Below are 20,000 nucleotides of genomic sequence, written 5' to 3'. Positions count from 1 at the left end.
ATACCACTAGAGACAATAAAAGAACAAACAACTAAAGAAATAACACCATCAGCAAAACAATAACATTCTTCGGGGTAGTTAAACTATTTTCTTTTTCAAGGGACCCCAATTTTTGGCACACACTGTTAGGTTCGTCATGTAAACTATAGGTGGTTTTCACGTTACGTCATCGTCGCCATGTTGATGGACGAAAGGAAAAGATCTATCATAAGCCCCTTTTTCTCGTCCACCAGCAATCGTACATAATATCATATTGTTGAATATCTGTGTATCTAGAGATTGGTTGCAAACCATCTATAGCTGGGACTATGAAAATGTCACCGTGAAGCAGTTATTTTGTAATCATGGTATTCATTGCATTACATTAATATGTGTTTCTTGTTAAGAAGTTATTGGTATTTCGTTTGGTACCATAACATTGTCGCAAAGTGAAACAGTGTTGTAGAGTTTATCCTTGTAATAAGACATTTCCTCGAAATTGTTGAAACTTTGCAAGCGGAGTTACGTATAAATAGTATTTTTAAAGTCCAACTAACTCGGTCATAGATCCCACTTGTTAACACAGAGAGGTTGAAGAAATGCTTTGTAAATAGATGTCTCTTTGATTCTAAATAGATTGCAATTAACAATTAGATAGCTGTATTTTATTTATAATGGATTTTGTAAGTTTTAGCGTTTGTTTAAAACCTTGAATAAAGACTTTTTATTTATTTATTTATAGAATGACAAAGCACTTTCCATAATGACATGTCTTAAAGTGCCCCTGTGATCAAAAAAACTACTTACGTTCTAATTCACTACGTTCAAACGAACGTAAAACATTTTCATCTTATAGATCCATTAAACAAACTGAACCACAGCCCACAGGTATGGGAGGATCGCAAGCGAACCCCAAACCCAAAACACCTGCTCTGATCGAAGTTAGACTCTCTACGGCCTGAAACGGAGACAAAGCAGTATCAGAAAATTAAGGACAAAAAATCGGGTGGGAGGGTGGGAGGGCAAGTGGCACGCATACAAGAAAAGAGCGAAGTGCTGGGTCGCTAGCGTGAATGGAAAATGGCGCCAACAATCAACCTTAAAAACCCTCGCAAGAACAATAGAAACTCCAACGTGTAAATAGGCGCTAATGACCTTGCAATACAGTCTCCCAAGAGACCCCAGTGCACCAAAAAAGATATCAACCATATGAAAATATATTTCCTTTTTTCCTTCAGATTTTAAAAGTGTGTTTGCTTAACACCTGACTGGCAAAATTTTGAGCTTTGATTTTTATCCAAAGGCCGTTTACTTTGAGTGTAAGTTTTGGATTTCACGGTCCGCCATTACTCACGTTCAAAACTGACCGATTGGACCTCAGACGGTTGAATCCAGGGAAAAGTGACGTCAGAGGCTCACTAGCTTAAAATTTCAGCGTGTGAACACAGCTTATTATATATGCAAAGCGTGAGTTTAAAAGTCTGAAAGCCCAAAACCCCCGTGCTGCATATTAATTCTGCGGCGTACACACGTATTGCATTCTTAAACTGGTGAGCCTTTGACGTCATTTTCTCCTCGATCCAGCTCTTTCAAGAACATAATGTTAGTAATGGCGGACCATTAAATGGGAAAATTGCAGTTAAAATAAAGAGGTGTCTTTTTGAAATCAAGGCTGAAAACGTGGGTCACTTAGTGTTTTGTTAACATAGTTTTGAAATCCAAAGAAAATTATGAATTGATTTTTTGGTCATAGGGGCACTTTAAAACCACCTTAAAATTATGCTCTAATAGATACATTTCTGTTAACGAGGCTCCAAATTGCTTCAACACTTAGAAGACACTCTCTTTAGATCAAATGACGCTACAACACTGTATCACTTAACAGCAATGTTATGGTACCATATGAAATACCGATTATTTCCAAACAAGATGTGATGTAATAAGTTACCTTGGCAACCCTCTTTTTTATTGCTGAAAAATTATTGGAAGAATACGATGAAACTTTCGGCAAAGTTAAAAATTCTGTCTTGTGGATTCAGAGCCATCTTAACAAAAATCACAGATTTACGGTGGCTCTGAATCCGTTAGACAGATTTTTTTAAACTTAGCAGAAACTTTCATCTTGCCGTTCTGATTACTTTTCAGAAAATAAAGAAGAGGGTCACCGAGTTCGTTTTTGAGATATACGCAACTAAAGACAAAATAAAGGGTGTTTTTACAGGGCTTGCCCGTTGCCACGGTGACGTATTACGTCGCAATAATGACTGTATCTTGTGCAGCAATAAATCGTTTTTCATTTGGTACCACAATATTGCTAATACATGATACAACGTTGTGGTGCCGATCCTTCTAGTAAGAGCGTCACATGGAAGCGTTGAAATTGGTTTGAGCCTCCGTAACTTGACACTTACGCACTCTTCAGAGTCATGAGTTACATTTGAAAGCTTATTTCAGCGACAGCAAGACTAAACCTGCACCTGCGACCTACCATTAACTTTTGTGAGGAAAATTAATTGAAGATTGCGAATGAACCTTGTGAATATCAATCCCTTTGTTTAATGTTCGCAGATTAGAGGTTATAGTATGTAGAATTATCGAGCTGTTTGTTCGTCACGCCAGTTTATTGCGACCCATTGGAGAGGGAGGTAAACTGAAGCTGGCAGCTGACATGGCGCAGGTAGAACTCATTCGTTTATTACCCTTTTATATTATATCACCCAAGACGGTTTAAAGTAGGGTTCGTACAACCTCGTTCACAGGATCCCTGGGAACGAGGTTAACGTTGGGGTTTGTACGCCAAGTGTTGTTGAATTTCCGGCCCGTTTCCCACGCGTTGTATTAACAGACGAACTCTGCAGGTCAATTCAAATTAACTCTTTCGCTTTTCCCCTCCGTTACTCATTGTAGCGTAAGGGGTTAACGCATTACATTCAGCGTTGTGATTGGCTGATGTTGAATGTTGATTCCTGTTTTTGACCGTCCGCTGCCTGTCGAAGCAAATGTGATTGCAGCAGTAAAAACACGAAACCGTTTATTGAATCGCGGTAACGAAGGAAGAGACTTGGTGATCGGTAATGACTAGGGTATTCTCGGAACAAATCAGTGTGCCTCCTTAGGAAGAATCGAACTTATGACTTTCCGATTATCAGTTCGGATTCTCTGTCACTGAGCTTCAGGAGGCTCGTGGAAGCTAAGAGATTAAAAGCAAAAGTTACTGTGCCCCCGTGCGGAATGGATTGAGTTGTTATTTTAGTGCGAAACTTCAAAAATTGCAAAACCGAGCAGCTAGAGTTACTCTGTCAGCCAACAGCGAGGAAAATTCAAGCCTGGTTCTTAAAAAATTGAAATGGGACCAGCTATCTTTAAGAAAAAGAAAGCAAAAAGCTATGATGATCTTTAAGTCCCGCAACGGGTTGGCCTTAATGTACTTGCACGAATTAGAAAGTCAAAGGCTCTCTACTCTGTCTTGCTAGTAAGACTTGTGGTATCTCTTTTTCTGTTTCTGATTCAATTTTAAAATAAAAGTTGTGGTGAAAAACTGACGTTTCGACGCTTCTTGCGGCATTTTCAAGGTAGGTTAGAAAAAAGTCAGAAATGAATAAATTTAAAGTTCGACAATCCTCTAGGGAGATGTCCGTATTGTTCAGCCTAATTCTTTATTTTCGAATTCCCCATAATGCACTTTGTTTGCCCCCCAAATTTTGCATAAACCATTGTTTTCAAATGCTCTTGGGAATATGCAGTGCCCCCAAGAGCATTTGAAAACAATAGTTTATGCAAAATTTGGGGGGCAAACAAAGTGTATTATGGGGAATTCGAAAATAGAGAATAGAAAATTTTTGGATGTTTCGCGATCAGACTCGCTGAAGGCAAAAATTTTCAATTAGGCTGAACAATACGGACATCTCCCTAGAGGATTGTACGAACTTTAAATTGATTCATTTCTGACTTTTTTCTAACCTACCTTGAAAATGACGCAGGATGCGTCGAAACGTCGGTTTTCCATTACAACTTTTATTTTAAAACTATTTTCCAACAAACAACTTCTGATTCAATGAAAGTTTTATTTTTAAGATTGAATTTGCTCTGGGTCCCTTATGTCACAAAGTTTCTGATCTGGGAAAGTCATACAAGCTTTTGAGATCTTTTAGGTAAGCCAGAAAATGTTGCTTTATATCAGTTATGATTTAGAATACTTATAAGTCTTTTTTTACCAATAAGAGATTGAACTAATCATGATTGAATGTTCTGGTGGCTCAGTTGGTTGAGCATCGGGCTGTCATGCGGGAAGTCGCGGGTTCGAACCGCGGCCGGATCAACACTCAGGATCTTAAAATAAGTGAGGAGAAAGTGCTGTCTTTGTAACTTCATCTGAAAATGGTCAGACTTTCAAGTCTTCTCGGATAAGGACTATAAACCGTAGCGCTCCGTCTCACAACCTCCAACCTCCCGGACCTTTCTCTTTAACGTTTCATGGTGAATTGAAAATATACATGCCATTCTCTAGCCGACCTGAAAATTTTTCCTCGGCGTTTTTGTCGCCATTAGATCCTAACTAATGCTTAAAGTAATGCGTGACATATTACAGTCGCGTTACCTGCGCAGTCAGTTGCGCACAAATAATTAGCGCGAACGTCCTTAAAGGACAGCCTAGTGATAAAGGAAGATAGCTCTTAAAGCGGCTGCGTCATGCAAAATGATGTAATTTCGTGACACCAAAAATGCCCAAAAAGTAGAATAAAAAATTGCAATAACGAGAAGCATGGGTGGACACAAATGGACAAGACTGAAACGGATTGCATTTGGGTAATCGATGTTTTTCAAGTTTATGGCAAATCATCTGGATTAAAGTCGCTTTTTGCAAAGAATCATCTTGTTTGTGATGTAACGATAATTTTATCAATGGCGATACTCACCGTTACGTCACCAATTGTTATTAATGTTCCAACTAGAGATCTATTGGCTGTCGAAACAAAGGTTCTTTTGTTCTGTGGCTGGCAAAATTTGAATACCAAAATAATTGTTTAAGCAGTGAATATCGCTATGAAGGAATTTCACACTACCATTTTCCCAGTTTTAATCTCGTGATCAACGAAGATTTCCCCTAAACACCCTAAAATAACGTGACATGGCCCCTTTAATTTAAAATAGCAAAACAAAGGGACAAAACGTTTGTGCTTCATTCTTAGCCTACATTGAAATGTACTGTGTTTTGCGATTTTCCTTACACAGACCGCTGTTGTTCCAGACTCCACAAGACATTGTAGATAACCCGTCCCTTGGCGAGAGCTTGCCCCGTAGCGTTGTCCTGCATTACTTGTTCTCCAGGGCTCCAAACGAACTCAAGTACCCACACGAGGTATGAACTGATTCATTATATTGTACTATCTCGTAGTTTTCCTATCCGTGGTAATAGTTGTAAACCTTAATATTTGGTACTTCTTGAAGAGTATTCGATTGATTAAGGAACGCTATAGTTAGTTTCAAAGTGGAAATGGGGCGTTGTAACAATTAAATTGAAATTAAAAAAGTCCACTGAGAAACTAAGGAGAAAATAATCTTGAACTACCAAAACAGAGGAAAAGTTTAAATATAGTATGTAATGAAATCCAAGTTTTTCTTCTTTTTCGTCTACTGCTGCTGCTACTGCTACTGCTACTGCTACTGCTGCTACTACTACTACTACTACTACTACTACTACTACTACTACTACTACTACTACTACTACTACTACTACTACTACTACTACTACTACTGCTACTACTACTGCTGCTGCTGCTGCTACTACTGCTGCTGCTGTTGCTACTTCTTCTGCTACTACTACTGCTGCTACTCCTGCTGCTGCTCCTACGACTGCTTCTGCTACTGCTGCTGCTGCTGCTACTGCTGCTTCTGCTACTGCTGCTGCTACTCAGGCTACCGCTAATGCTACTTCTACCGCTGCAGCTACTGTAGTGATGATAATGGCAATAAAATAAGGGGCTTGTCCTTTACTTAGTACAAATTCGTGGAACATTTAGAGAAGGTGTATAGCTAATTTCGCTATGCCAGAGACTGACAGTGAGTGATGGTGTTTCTCTCTGCAGGTGGCTGGGTGGTCGCTAAGTTATTATTCACAATGGCTGGATGAACATGTATCGGAAGAAGAGAAGCTTGCGCTCATAAAGTAAGACGTGTTTTGTTATTTATTTTCTTATTTATGACAACCGTATTTGTGTTAGACAGCAACTCCTCCATGTTTGTCCTTATTTTATTTATTTTTATTTGAAGTGGTTATTTAACAACGTCATCTTATTGGTCAGGTAACTGAAAAAATTCTGAAGTTGGAGATAGATTCTACAATTTCGAGTGAATCTGATGGCTTGTTAGATAAAGAATACGACTCCGTAAGCTATTACACAATGCCAGATAAATTCATATGACGTCATCCTTAAGAGTCGTGGACGTCACGGGAAACAGACTTCCGATCTAAAAATAACTTTTCAGGAATTCACATATCCCGGCCATCGTCCCCACTCTCCGTCATTTTCTCTTCCAGGAACTCATCAAGTTGAGCCTCCATCTTCCATTCTTGCCTTAGGATGGAACTCTTTCCCGGGTAGATTTATTTATAGAACGCCTCCCTTGGGAGATTCAACGCGCCCACTGTTGTGAAAGCCAATCAAAACAGAGCTATCTCAGCGTCAAGGGAAATGTGTTGCTTTTCGCGGGAAAAACCTGTTCCTATAAATAAACTTACTCGGGAAAGGGTTGACTCAAGGAATTAGTGGAGATAGACGCTTCCCTTAATGAGCTCCTGATCATAATCATCCTTCATTATCATCATCACCATCCTAATTAACAATTAGGCCCGTAGCCCTTGCGGGCTACGGGTCAATAGCCCATGAGGCGAAACCGAATTGGCTATTGACCCGTGGCCCTTGAGGGCGAAGGGTCTAATTGTTGTAGTATCATCCAACTAGTCGGACAGAAAAGGAAATAATAAAGTTAGCAAATGCAAGTTGAAGAAATATTTATTTGGGAATAAAACGAGAGAAAGCGTCACGCTTTTCACTACTCGAGGACTATTACTAATAGTCCTCTTGTGGCGTAGTCAATTAAAATGCAGGATTTGCATTAGTCCACGAATTGGGTGATACTAATGATGGTTATTTCTTTCGTAGGGGTACTTTAGAGGCATATGCTCAATCAGTGAGATCTCGAGGAGAAAAGGAGTTTGCCGCAATGTATCCTATCATGCTTCAGATTCTCCAAGCTGCGAGCGGGTAACAGTTTGTGTCATTGAGATGATCGAAAGATTGAGTATCTTAACATCGTTATCAACTGGTACTTCAGTGGGACATGGTGAATTTCTCCATGAGGAAGGCAAATAGAAAATGAGCAAGCCATAGTTTTAGGAGGGAAGATTACAATATTAAGCATTAAGGTTATATTTGGAAGTTTACCATAGGGTAGATATTTAATGTGGAACAGGTGTAAATAGAATTCAAGAAATGCAGAGAAATCTCAATGTAAATTGTTTGTCTGGTGGATTGTGTGTGTGGATTATCCAAATAGGTTTCGGACTATTTGAATTTTCCACCAATTATAGAGCATGTCAGGAATAGCTACCACGTTCTGAGCATAGTAAACGGTGAAACAAATCGAGCGAGACAAACAGTCACGTTATCCAAAGGAACTGGGCAAGAAGGCGCAGGAAAGAAAAATGACTTGCTGGAATAGCAGGGGGAGAGAGATAGCACACAAACAACAAGAAATTCAACGATGTTGTTACTGTGCATGCTAAGTTGGAGCATCGTGAGAGAATGTGTTGGGGTTCAAATATATGGATGGCGAGCGCGGTTTGGTACGTTAGGGCTGCTTTCAACCAGAGCCAAGCCTAAGCACAAGGAGCATGCGCAGGCGCGTAACCTCGTTGTTCAGTAATGCTTTTTTACCTACAAAAGGGGCAGAAATGGACTGATGTATTTGTGTTGCGACGTATTCACAGGTTTATCTTTGATTGATTCTTCCGGGTAAGCAGACTTTCCTAGCCAATCAGTCATAAATTATCTGAATTATGTCCTTTGGGGTTGCAAATGGTCACTCTTGTGATCCACAACTTATCGAGATTCGTTTAAGATAGCTTTTCTCTAAAATTCCGTGATCTCGTTGTACTTTCTTAGTTTTGGACAAAGGAAGCAGCTTTGAACATTTGACGAGCTGATGTTGAACAGTTACGTGATATCCCTTTCCCTACCCGGCGAGCAGAGTCTCTTTCCATCTTCCTAGATAAGTCGGGAAGAGGAAAGTAGACTCTGCTCGCAGCCTCCACATTTCGCATTGAGCATGCGTTAAAAATTTAAATGTATTCGGTGTCAGTCATGCGTGACCTGTAGCCACAAAAGCACAAAACGAAAACAAACAGTCGGGATATTTTCCAACAACTCTGGCAAACACACGACAATCAAGGAATCATTTCATTGGAAACTTAAGATAGTCCATACTCTTAAAATGCCATTTCATTTTTTTACTATCAGTGATCATAATCTGGTTTATGTGATATTAACACTAAGGACACCCAGAGTCAAGCCTTCTTATGTTACTACAAGGAGCTTCGCCAATTATGATGCAGAACAGTTTTGTAAGGACTTAGCACTAGTTCCATTTCATGTCATGTCTGTCTTTGATGATTTTGAAGACCAAGTGGATACGTTTAATATCCTGTTTGCCGACATTTTGGAAGCTCATGCACCAATAAGAAGGATTAAAATCAAGTCAAAACCAAATCCTTATGTCACTCCTGAAATCCGTCAGCTAATGAAAACTCGTGATAAGTGGCATAAAAAAGCCATCAAAACCAACGACCGCCTCTGCTGGAATGCATTCAAATTTTTTAGACAGGAAGTTAAAAGAGAACTTCGGCTTGCTGAAAAAGCTCATGTTCAGTCCGAAATTATTGGCAGCAAAGGAAATACAAACGCGATTTGGAAAATCATCAATCGCTGCTTGCCCAGGAAAAGTAAGATCTTACCAAACATCAATGACAATCCAACCAATCTTGCTGATAAATTTAATGAATATTTCACTAGCGTAGGAAGTTTAACGGCACAGAAAGCCTACGACCTTGCTATGGAATATGATTTTAACTCTGCCACAACAATATCACCACCAGCAACACGGAAACATGATGAATGCCCTGATGATTTTCAGTTTCATGCTGTTACAGAACAGGAGGTTGGAAAGGTTATCAAGGGCTTGTCTTTAAACAAAGCACCTGGCCATGATAAAATTACTGCCCGTGTCCTTAAGGACAGTTTGCCGGCCATATTATCAGTTATTACAAGCATTATGAATAATTCATTTAGTACCTCTACATTTCCGAAGGCATGGAAAATGGCCGAGGTTGTTCCCGTGTTAAAGTCGGGCTGTTTCGAAGATCCATGTAACAACCGACCTATTTCATTACTGCCTATATTATCCAAGGTGTCTGAGAAGCTAGCTCACCGTCAGTTTGTTGACTACATAACCACCAATAAGAAGTTGTCTGAGCACCAGAGTGGCAATCGTAAATTTCATTCTACAGAAACTGCTCTTTTACATGTAACAGATGATTTTCTTATGTCTATCGATAAGAGTGAAGTCTCTGCTGTTGTTCTGTTAGATATGTCTAAGGCATTTGACAGTGTCCGACACGATATTCTCCTTCAGAAACTACAACAAATAGGTATTACGTCATCTAGCCTGGAGTGGTTTCACAGTTACCTGTCTGGTCGTAGCCAAAGAGTACGGATTGTGGATGCTGTTTCAGCCTCTCTTCCCCTAAAATATGGAGTTCCACAAGGTTCTATATTGGGACCTGTACTATTTACCATCTATGTAAACGATCTCCTGGCTGTTCCAGGCCATTGTAAGTCTGTGTGTTACGTTGATGACAGTAAACTTTACCTTTCTTTCCGCTCAACTGACATAAGCTATGCATTCCGCTGTTTGAATGAAGACCTAAGAGAAATTTGTAGATGGTGCTGCCAAAATTCCTTACTAATTAATCCGGAGAAAACCAAAGTCTTACTCGTGGGAGTGCCTCAATTACTGCGTAAATTGCCTCCAGTGTCGATCTCACTTTTAGGGAAGGAAATAACACCAGTTTCTGTGGCTAAGGACCTCGGTGTTCTCATCGACCAGTCGTTAACTTACAACGATCATGTTGCTAAAACTACCTCTAATTGTCTATTTAAGTTAAAACAGATCAGTAGAATTAAACACCTTCTGGACAGAAATTCTCTTTTATTAGTGATGAACGCTTTTGTTTTTAGTAAACTCTTTTATTGCTCAACTGTATGGGCTAACACATCTCAAAGTAATGTGAAGAAACTCCAATTAGTACAGAATTTTGCTGCGCGTATCGTGTTAGGTCTCAGGAAATATGACCACATCTCAGACGGCATAAGATCCCTCAACTGGCTCACTGTTAAGGACAGACTCCTTCTCAACGATGCTGTAATGGTATATAAATGTCTTAATAATTTAGTCCCGAAATATCTGGCTAATATATTTGTATCTCGCTCTCAAATTCATACTAGGGCTACGCGATCATGTAATCTTTTACACATCCCTTTATGTCGTCTGTCATATGGACAACGTTCGTTTACATATCGTGGATGTAAACTTTGGAACAGTATTTGTAATGATTTGAAAACTGCGGACAGTGTAAAATGCTTCAGGCGCCGTTTAGCGCAGAAGCTATTAAGTGGAGGACATTTGTGTTCAGTTAACTTGTAAATTATATTCAGAGGTCTTTTGTAACTGATTCTAGCTTTTAAATGTAACGTTTATTATATTATTCCTTTTTCTCTTTTCAATTTATATATATTTTTAGACATTGTAACCGAAAAGCCCAAATTGGGAGTTACAATAAACGTATGTATGTATGTATGTATAGGTTTCTGTCACACAAGTTTCTGTAACCGACACACATAGGAAAAACTCATGGGAATTCTAACAGTTAAAATTGCCACGCTGTCGTAAATTTCAAAATAATGATGACGCGTGGCGATTGATCATGCGCAAAAATTAAAAAAAAACAGGTTTGACAAGTCGAAACTGGACTGACTCATCCAATTCTTTGGATGAGCGGCAAATCAAAGAATGTGGAGGCGGCGAGCAGAGTCTACTTTCCTCTTCCCGACTTATCTAGGAAGATCGAAAGAGACTCTGCTCGCAGGGTACCCTTTCCCCCGCAACAGCTTTGTTTGGTGTTTGCGTAATAATAAAACGGAAATAACAAGTTCTGGTTCCACGGTAGCTTTGTGGTCTCTGCGAGATCATTTGTTTGTAGGAATTTCCGGAATACGTTCGTGCGGTATCCGTGCGGTAGAGAGGATGTTGTCCCGCTTGTGATATGGGAAGTTTTTTAGATGTGACTCGAGGAAATGCGATTTGTGCAGTTGAATTATGGTTTTCGTGTACACTTTCACAGATATCCCCTTCAACCCCATATGTTTGTGGTCCAAAAGTCACGCATGGTGAAGGATCCTTAATTAACAAACGAAAACGCCGTTTTTGCACATTTGTCTTCCTTTGCTAAGTGACACCAACCGAGAGCGTGCGCTGTCTCTTTAGGGACGTGCTGACTATGGATCTCTGCCGTTTTACTCCTTCTTTGACAAAACGAGAAAAGATAGTGCTCTGTCCCTACCCTGACTGACGGAACTAAAACGGAAACGAAGAATTTACAAAACGATTTTCTCAAAATCAAACAGACGGCTAAAACATGCACTTCCGTACATGCGAAATATGATGACTGAATTGTCTTGAACTTTTAAAGACAACCTGTCACTTAGCATGGCGATTGTAGAATTTAATAGTCGTCTTCTTTCTTTTTACTGGAAAATTGAATTCTCATCTCTGGTTCCTTTTTGTTGAATTTGTTTTTTAGTCGATGTTACATGGTCACAATAGCTATAAAAAAAATATCATGGAAAACTATTTCCATTTTGCGACCTAATCACGTATACCGCATCTCCTAAACAATGGCAGCCAGCGATGTTTGGTTTTCATGTCACGTTCTCTTTCTCTGGATAGTCGTTTGCGGTTTGAGGCCCATAGCACGGTTGAGGCTAATTAACGAGTTGCGGTTTACAACCCTTTGAACATTGGCTCACCTGCTGTTTTTATTGCGCTGATTTCAGTGATTTCCATGCGAGCCTTATGTGCATATGTCCTTGTTGTTTGAACACACTCTTAGAAGAGCAAGTCTCCTCTCATCAAAGACTTATTGATGATTATTTCACGGGGGCGTTTTCCAGAGTATCTTCTTTGGGCCACATGCTTCTAAGAAATTTGGACAAAAGAGTAGAATTTTCTATAGTTAACTGTCTCAATGGGTGAAAAAAAAGGTTTCTATTTTCATGGTAACGGAAATGTTGTAAAGAACGCCCTAAGGTAGAGCCAACGTTCTTGGCTATTCGTACCATTGTGGATTTGTCATTCTTTCCCGAAATACTTCCGGTCTCAAATTGTCGCTTGAATTGTACAATGCGCAACTCATGAATTGAAAAACGCGGAAAAATATCTTGAAAATTAAGTAGAAGCAGTTTATTCTATATTTTCCTGCGTTATTTATTTCTTTATTTTGTTGAGTATTTTTTTTTAACGAGGAATAACCGATACCAGGGAAAGGTATACGATTTATAAATATGGCCACTCTAAGGATTTTACGAACACTTAGAAGGGCAGCCCTCTACTTAATATTTGATGACCACGCCTTTCCGGGCCCCTATCATAATTTTATCTTGGCAGTAAACAGTCACAATTAGTCGGTCGTACTCGGTGACTGAGGACTAAAGGAACCTACCGTGGCGCAAGTTGCTTTTAAATTAGTGTCTGAAGAGAGAAATGATCCTCTCACTTATCTAACAATGTAAGCAATTGTCTCTTTTAGACAGCAGAAAATTCAAGTGGCTTTAACAGGATTTGAACCCATGACGGGCCTGTGCGATGTCGGTGCAATGCTCTACTGCTGTCCCTGAACTTGGTCTTATTAAGTCTTAGATTAAAAAATTACGTCACAGATTAAAGCGGATTAGAACACATGTTGCGACTTTTTTCGTCCGAATCTCGAAAGACCATCGAGCGGTCAAAATCTGATAAAGGAGATAGGAAGGTATTTTAAACAATTCATATAGGAGAGATCGTGTAGCAATATATTTCTCATGATTAAGCCATTATGTCAAACCAGTTACATTGAACAACGCTGCTGTCTAAGAAAATTTTAAAGGGGCCCTCAGAGCTAAACGCTGAGAACTTAGGAGCCCAATATATGAAGTGAAAGGTGTTCCTGTTAAAAATTAAGGCGCCCAGAGCTATTCTTTGGGAGCTCCAGGCTACCGGGCTCCTGTTAGGCAACAGCCTTGTTGAATATATTTAGCTAGATTTGCATTTTGTCCATAAATTATTTTATTGTACAAATGACAACCAAACTGAAATATGAACTTGTTTCACTAACCATATCATGGCTGCAATTTTCGGGAGCTGCTTTCGGTGTTTGTGCCAGAAAAGTAAGCGTACATGATAGCATGTCCCGAGAGATAAAAGGGGGTAGACACCGATCTTTTGTAAACTTTTCTTGGGCTGTGTTTGATGACAAAGAATTTTCAAAGGCGAAAGACGATATCTTGCTTGTTTAATCCTTGTAAATGATCGAAATTTTTGTCTTATAATATAAACATCTTAAGTAAACTTGAAAATGTGGAAACAGTAATCGTGACTCGGGCGTGAACGTGGTTCGAGCTATGTACAAATATGATGTCTCAATTTAATGAGATCGTGCAAGGCTTACCGCTTTCTTGCGGTTAAATTGGAGAAAGACATACGTAAGAATCAAGGCATTAGTGGTGATTTTGACTAAATCTTAAAAAACAAGAGATCTATGATAAATGAGATGTCTTCAATAACAACTATAAGATAAGTCAGCTAAATGTGATTTTGTTAAAATGGAGAGCTTACTTTTCTTGTTTGTTTTTTCGTCTTCTATTTTTGAGTTAAGTTTTACGTCACAGGTCGAGTTCGATCCGAAAGTTAAAGGGACTATGTCACGTTATTTTGGAGTGTTTCGGGGAAATCTTTACTTAATCACTAAAACCTCAAAATGGTAATGTGGAATTCCCGACCTTTACTGATAAAATTATTGTTACATCGCAAGCAAGATGATTCTGAACAAAAAAGGGCCTTTATCCAAGCAATTTGCCCTAAAGTTTAACTTGAAAAACGTAAAAACGCAACTTAAAGCAGGGCGAATGATTACCCCTCGTCAAAAGTCGATTCATTTGCTCTCGAGCGGTTCTGAAAAGCTAAAGACGCAACCTCCAATAAAACTGACGTAACCTTACCCTAACCTCGCCAGTTATCTTCAGAATCCACCACAAAAGCAAATTGGATGAAACTGCTCAAAAAAAACTTAGAAGATTTTAATTACCCCTAGTTTACGTAGTTCTTGCTAATTTTTACTTAACTTCTCATAAGTCCACGAAATGCGTAAACTCTTAAAGATTACACTTAAAATACGTAAGCTGTAAGACAAGGGCGGTGTCTTCAAAGGAGGGATCAGTAATTGTCCATTGTTGGTCAAAATGTCAATTTTTTTGCAGTTCCGTGAGAAATCTTCGGAAAGGGAATCAGTAGTTTTCTCGTTTTCCCTTGCCTAACCAGTCGTCGAAAATTTAACTGCAGCAATGTGTTAGTTCTCATAACGCATTGGTTGACATTGGGGACGCTTTCAATCTTAGCACAGTATTAAAAGTACATCATTAATTTCGTAGATTAATGCAATTTGCATGATGAATCAATCAAATCAGATCAAACGTGATAAATGCAATAATAAATAAACAGCTTACAAAACAAAAATTGAAAGATGGAATAATGCCAACCAGCCGGAGCAGAAGTTGATAAAACCTCTTAGTCTGTTGTCAGCGTCAATGAAAAATTGACCTGCCCTGCAAATGATTTTCTTTTATGCGCTTTGAGCAGATGTGAAGTGTTTCGCAAACGACAACGTGATCACGTTGCCGTCGTACAAGATAAAATTGAAGGCAGGATTGTTACCTAACCTTTTTTTTTGTAGTTTTGTCTTTTGTGGTCACGTTTTTTAAGGATTTCTTTTCTTTTTTCTGCTAATTTGTCGAGCAGATGTTTCGTTACCAGCCATGCATGCACCCACAGTGACGTTATATTCCCATATTCCCATTCGATTTATTCGTAGGAAAAGGGAGAGAAGTCTCTTCGATACCGCAATTTCTTATTCGGATTTTTTGCTTTTAGACGGTAGAACATATTTGTAGCAGGTAGCATTTGGAAATTCTCAAAAATAGGGTCACGCTTGTTGTTATAAATTTGATGAGTGATGGATCTGTTATTTTATCTAGTTAAGATGCTGATCGTTGGGGTTATTAATTAACGTTACTTCAGCAGTAACGAAAGGAAAGCCTGAAAAATTAAGACTTAAGGCTTGAACTGATGATATGTATGGATTTCATATGTTAACTTTCGTCGTATTTATTATATCACTGATATAGGACGCGCGCTATAATTGGCTTAATTAGCGGGCAGTGTATTCTAAAGTCGGGCGCTAAATTTGATAAAACATTCTCTAGCAAGTTTTTCATGTCGTTTCTGTTACATGAACTTGTAAAACTCTTTGAATCTTGCAAGCAACAATTTCAAACAGCCAAGAAGATTTCGTTTTTCGGATTTTGACACCGCAATCTTTGTGGCAACCTTCCGCTTTACTTCAACTAGTTTCCTTCCCCGCGGGGCTGATTATCACAGATATGTAATGAACATCTTACTAACCTCGTTTTCTCGGTCCGTACCGCAAAATTACGGACCCTCGTTTTTCATCAACGGGAAAAGAACTCAGAACTCAGAAAACAGTACGAACCTCGAGCTCGGTTAGTAAGAGGTATTTATATAATACGCGAGCAACTGATGGTCTCCCGTCTTTCTTTGGCCGGCATAAATTCGACAATAAAGTATCTACCACATGTCTTAATCAATCCCCGATTCTCGTTGTTAAAGATTTGATTGCCCCTTTCATTCGTACAATACTATCAGTCTATCTTTGCTATCTTTTATATGGTCAGGTTTTCTGAGGTGTACAGACGAGCATTAGTCACAATTTTATCCTCAATACTAATACTGAGCGTAACGGGGGTCTCTCTGCAGGTACCAGAGATCATTGTGTTTTTGGTCCCTTGGGATTAGCCAAGTTGTTTTGTTTTCTGTCTTTTGTTTCTTTTGTTGTACGTAATTTCTGCTCCGGTACTTGCAGAAGCTGAGAATAGACTATACAACAGACAGACCGGGGGGAACTCCATGCCCTGCGAGTAATGTGTGGGTTCTTTTACGTCCCACAGGGTTGTGTCGGGGACGGGGCCTACGGTTTTATCGCCCTCTTCCGAGAAGACGAGAGAGTCTAACAATTTTGCAGGTGTCATTACAAAGGCAGCACTTTCTTCTCAGTCTTTAAAGACCTTGAGTGTTGGTTCGGTCGGAGTTTTGCGACAGCTCCCGAACAGTAGTAGTTGGGCGGTTAATTATTGCTCACTTTGTCCTTAACAACGATAATTGTCCGTAGTTATTTAATCCACCCAAATTGAAGTTACCAAAGAGAAAAAATGAGTGGTATTTTATTTTGAGCTATACTGCCTCTGTCCTCATTTTTGTTTTCAAAACATCATGATTTTCTTAATAGGAAATGTTGAAAACAGGTCATCTAGCTTGAATTTCACGTTCTGACATCTTTCAACTCACTTACGTTTTACAGTGATGATACAGCATTTCAAATAAAATCCCGGAAAAACGACTTTATCATTTGCTTCATCATCCGTTCGACTGATTTTGTTGACCAGCGATGTTCGAACCATTTGCCACGCCTTTTCAACCGTGTTGAATGAGCTTAGAGGCTTTTAAACTTGGCTTCAACATCCATTCAACATTTCCTTTGTTAAGTAAAGCTATGATCCTCGCAGTTATGGAGGCAATTTAGCAATTGCGTAGAGACGCCTGAAAAATTCAGGACTTCAGCGGAGTTTGAACCCGTGACCTCGCGATACCACTGCGACGCTCTAACCAACTGAGCTATGAACCCACTGACGTTGGGAGCTGGTCATTTGTGGGTTCTAATTTTCCCGTGAGGAAGGAATCAAGGAACGAAATGAAATATGAAATAAATCATATGGTGAACTGCGGATATGAAATCAAGTAAAGCTATGATCCTGGCAGTTTTGAACGCAATTTTAGCAATTCAGTGTGTGATTCATTTCACATATCATTTCCTTCATTGATTCATTACTCACGGGAAAATTAGAACCCACAAATCGCCAGCTCCCCACATCAGTGGCTTCATAGCTCAGTTGGTTAGAGCGTCGCACCGGTATCGCGGGTTCAAGTCCTGAATTTTTCAGGCTTCTCTACGCAATTACTAAAATCGCGCCTATAACTGCGAGGATCGTAGGTATACTTGATTTCATATCCGCAGTTCAGTATATGATTCATTTCATATATCATTTCGTTCAATTCCTTTGTTATCGTGAATGTTGAATGAAGTTGAAGTCATTGCCACCGCTTTCAACACTGTTAGGTATGCGCGTGCGCAATAATCAGTCTGTCAATGACGTATCCAAGTACTCTGGAGCCTGAGACTGAATACCAAGCCTCTGGTGAAGCTTTGTTGAATCAAATGTTGATGTGTTGAAATTGCTTGCCACCCAAGCGTTCAACATCGTTCACCAACGTTCGAACAGTTTTTGAAGCAAAATTTATGTTGAAGTCGTGTTTGCCCGGGCCTTAAGAAAAGTCGCAGTTTTACGCTATAAACCATCACCATCTTAACTTTGTGAACGAACTGCGGAAAGAAAGGTTCGCGGCGCGGACTTCTGTAGAAGATTTATGCAATGAAGATATCTTTTAAAAATCATTGATGATTACGGCATTTTTGAAAAAAAGCGATTGCTCCTTAGCAGGAGTCATTAATTTAAAATGACGCGTTGGTTGGAGCGAACCAATTTGCGCCAGGAGTGCGTTGCTTTATTCACTACTAAGCTATAATGCAACCTCCTTTGAGAGTACGAGAACCCTCAAATGTATAGAATCGTTTAGCTTTTGATGGCAATCTTAGAAATATATTTTTAGCATCAACTGACTCTGTCTCAAATTTACAGCTTTATTTGATCATTGTGTGTCGCCATGTTAACATCCAATTATTGTATCTTTCTCAGTTTCCTAGTTTTGCCGCACCAAATTGTGAAAGGATAATGTCAATCACTTACAGTGATATTATGTAGACTTCACATGACAAGCCAAATATTTCGGAGTTAACAATGCCCTGTTTGATCCCTATTCAACTCAGCCTTGGGATAGCAATTACAATTTTACAACTTGACAGGTTACTCGTGAAGCAGGTGCGAAGTTGTTCAGCGTTGCTATGCGAATCAGTGCTACCCGTAAATTGAGTGACTAAACTTGTCCAAGAACCGTTTCATCATTATATTTTTATATTTGTAAACGGAACAAAACATTCGAGGGAAACGTCTAAAAAATTACTTTTCAATACTGTTTTTCACTTTAAACAGTGCTGTAACTCAGGTAAACTAAAGAAAAACGTGGCATAACTTTGTTCAAAGTTTATTTCTGTTGTTTGTAACTGAACTTAAATTATGTATCCTCTGCAGATATTTTTTTTCTCACGAAGGTTTGAGTTGTGTTGTTTAAATGTAATTTCTGGGTAAACGTTCGGTAGCATAACGGGTCGGGGCGAGCAATTTGTAAACCTATACAAAATCAACAGCATCTCGAATTGTTGCACTAGACACGAAGACGGCAACTGCAACGACGCCACCACAAAGCAACAATATTATTGGTTAAAAGGGCGAAAATATGATCGTGCAGCACGTGCTGCACAGATTTTAGCACATATTCTTGCGGTTCTCTTCATAACAACGCAGTGAAATCACCAAATTTAAGGTTTTACGGCTACGTGAGCATAGAAATACCGGAACTTTCTTTCGCTACTTTTATTCTGAAACCACTCGTATCCAACTTATTTTTAGGATACTTCACGTCATTGTACGGCGCGCGAACGAGGTGGAAAATTTTGCGAAAGACTTACGATGGTGCAAATTTATATTTTGAGGTGACGTTTGTGGCACATCTGATCAAATCTTAGAGTCCCTATTATCTTGCAAAAACGAGTGTTTTGGTTTCGATCCTAAAGGAGACTTCAGTTTAAACACCTGTTCTTATGTTAAAAACAACCCATGAAACTCATTTTTTTAACTAGACGATTGTAATGTATAAATGACTTTCAGGCAAGAAAGTAAAATTTTCATCGCGCGGGGTCTGAAGTGGCAACGGGTGACCTAGAGTGAATCATGCGGGGGAAAAAAAGGTGAAAGCTTTATGTTAGTCGGGCAATAAAGAGCATGCAAATAGAAAACAGTGAAATTACGCCATGAAACCACATCTGCCGATTCAAAAGCTGTAACAATGACATTTCGTGAGTGTAAGCAAGCGACCAACATTAATTTGCCTTTTCAGAACAAGACTTTGGCAAACATTTCTGAACAGAGTAATTTCGTCAGATTACGGAGTTTCTTGTTTTTCATGATATAGCGTGGGTTTTTGTTTAAACAACTACGTAATTAAATGTTATTAAGAAATTTTGGTCCCTTCATACGATTGTCATAAGCCGTTGACCTTTTGACTGTGGGTAATATTGCTTTTGTTCTAGCAAAATCCTTTATAGAAGAGGAATTTGTTGTTGAAAATCAGGCCAACACAGCATCAGTGTTTCATGCTCAAAATGCCAGATTTTGATGTTAGGTTGTCGAATGCCCGAAAAAATGAATCAAGTTCTGCCTCTGTTATGTTACGTAAAGAAGTAGAGGAAGAACTATAGAGTCTTTAAAAATTCAACAATGCCTTTTCGTCTTCTAATAAAATATCACTTTTTAATTGTTCTTCAAGTGTACAAGAAGATTGCGTTC

General features: G+C 39.1%; 2 protein-coding genes across 8 annotated transcripts in view; one reads left to right on the top strand and one right to left on the bottom strand.

Annotated features, from left to right (window-relative positions):
- The window catches only part of LOC138058262 (conserved oligomeric Golgi complex subunit 5-like), a 42,246-nt gene extending 34,751 nt beyond the window's left edge, over nucleotides 1–7,495 (top strand). The window contains exons 21-25 of the mRNA XM_068904174.1: nucleotides 2,548–2,656; nucleotides 4,054–4,130; nucleotides 5,212–5,338; nucleotides 6,066–6,145; nucleotides 7,143–7,495. Coding sequence (XP_068760275.1) covers nucleotides 2,548–2,656; nucleotides 4,054–4,130; nucleotides 5,212–5,338; nucleotides 6,066–6,145; nucleotides 7,143–7,248 — 499 coding nt within the window. The 3' untranslated portion in view covers nucleotides 7,249–7,495. The remainder of the gene's footprint in view (nucleotides 1–2,547; nucleotides 2,657–4,053; nucleotides 4,131–5,211; nucleotides 5,339–6,065; nucleotides 6,146–7,142) is intronic.
- LOC138058263 (potassium channel subfamily K member 15-like) overlaps nucleotides 1–20,000 on the bottom strand; it is a 51,697-nt gene that overhangs the window by 20,928 nt on the left and 10,769 nt on the right. Inside the window, exons 1-2 of one of the 7 annotated variants that reach the window (XM_068904178.1) lie at nucleotides 13,466–17,363; nucleotides 12,123–12,291 (exon numbers count right to left, since the gene is read on the bottom strand). The exons of 3 other annotated variants lie outside the window; for them this stretch is intronic. The gene's annotated coding sequence lies outside the window, so the exon portion shown is untranslated. Of the gene's footprint in view, nucleotides 1–12,122; nucleotides 17,364–20,000 lie in introns of those variants that run through there. 3 more of the 7 variants (XM_068904184.1, XM_068904180.1, XM_068904177.1) reach the window with 3 other exon arrangements.

The sequence above is a fragment of the Montipora capricornis genome, chromosome 7 (assembly GCF_036669925.1).
Source record: "Montipora capricornis isolate CH-2021 chromosome 7, ASM3666992v2, whole genome shotgun sequence".
In the NCBI taxonomy this organism is placed as follows: domain Eukaryota; kingdom Metazoa; phylum Cnidaria; class Anthozoa; order Scleractinia; family Acroporidae; genus Montipora; species Montipora capricornis.
This window is presented reverse-complemented; position numbering and strand designations above follow the sequence as displayed.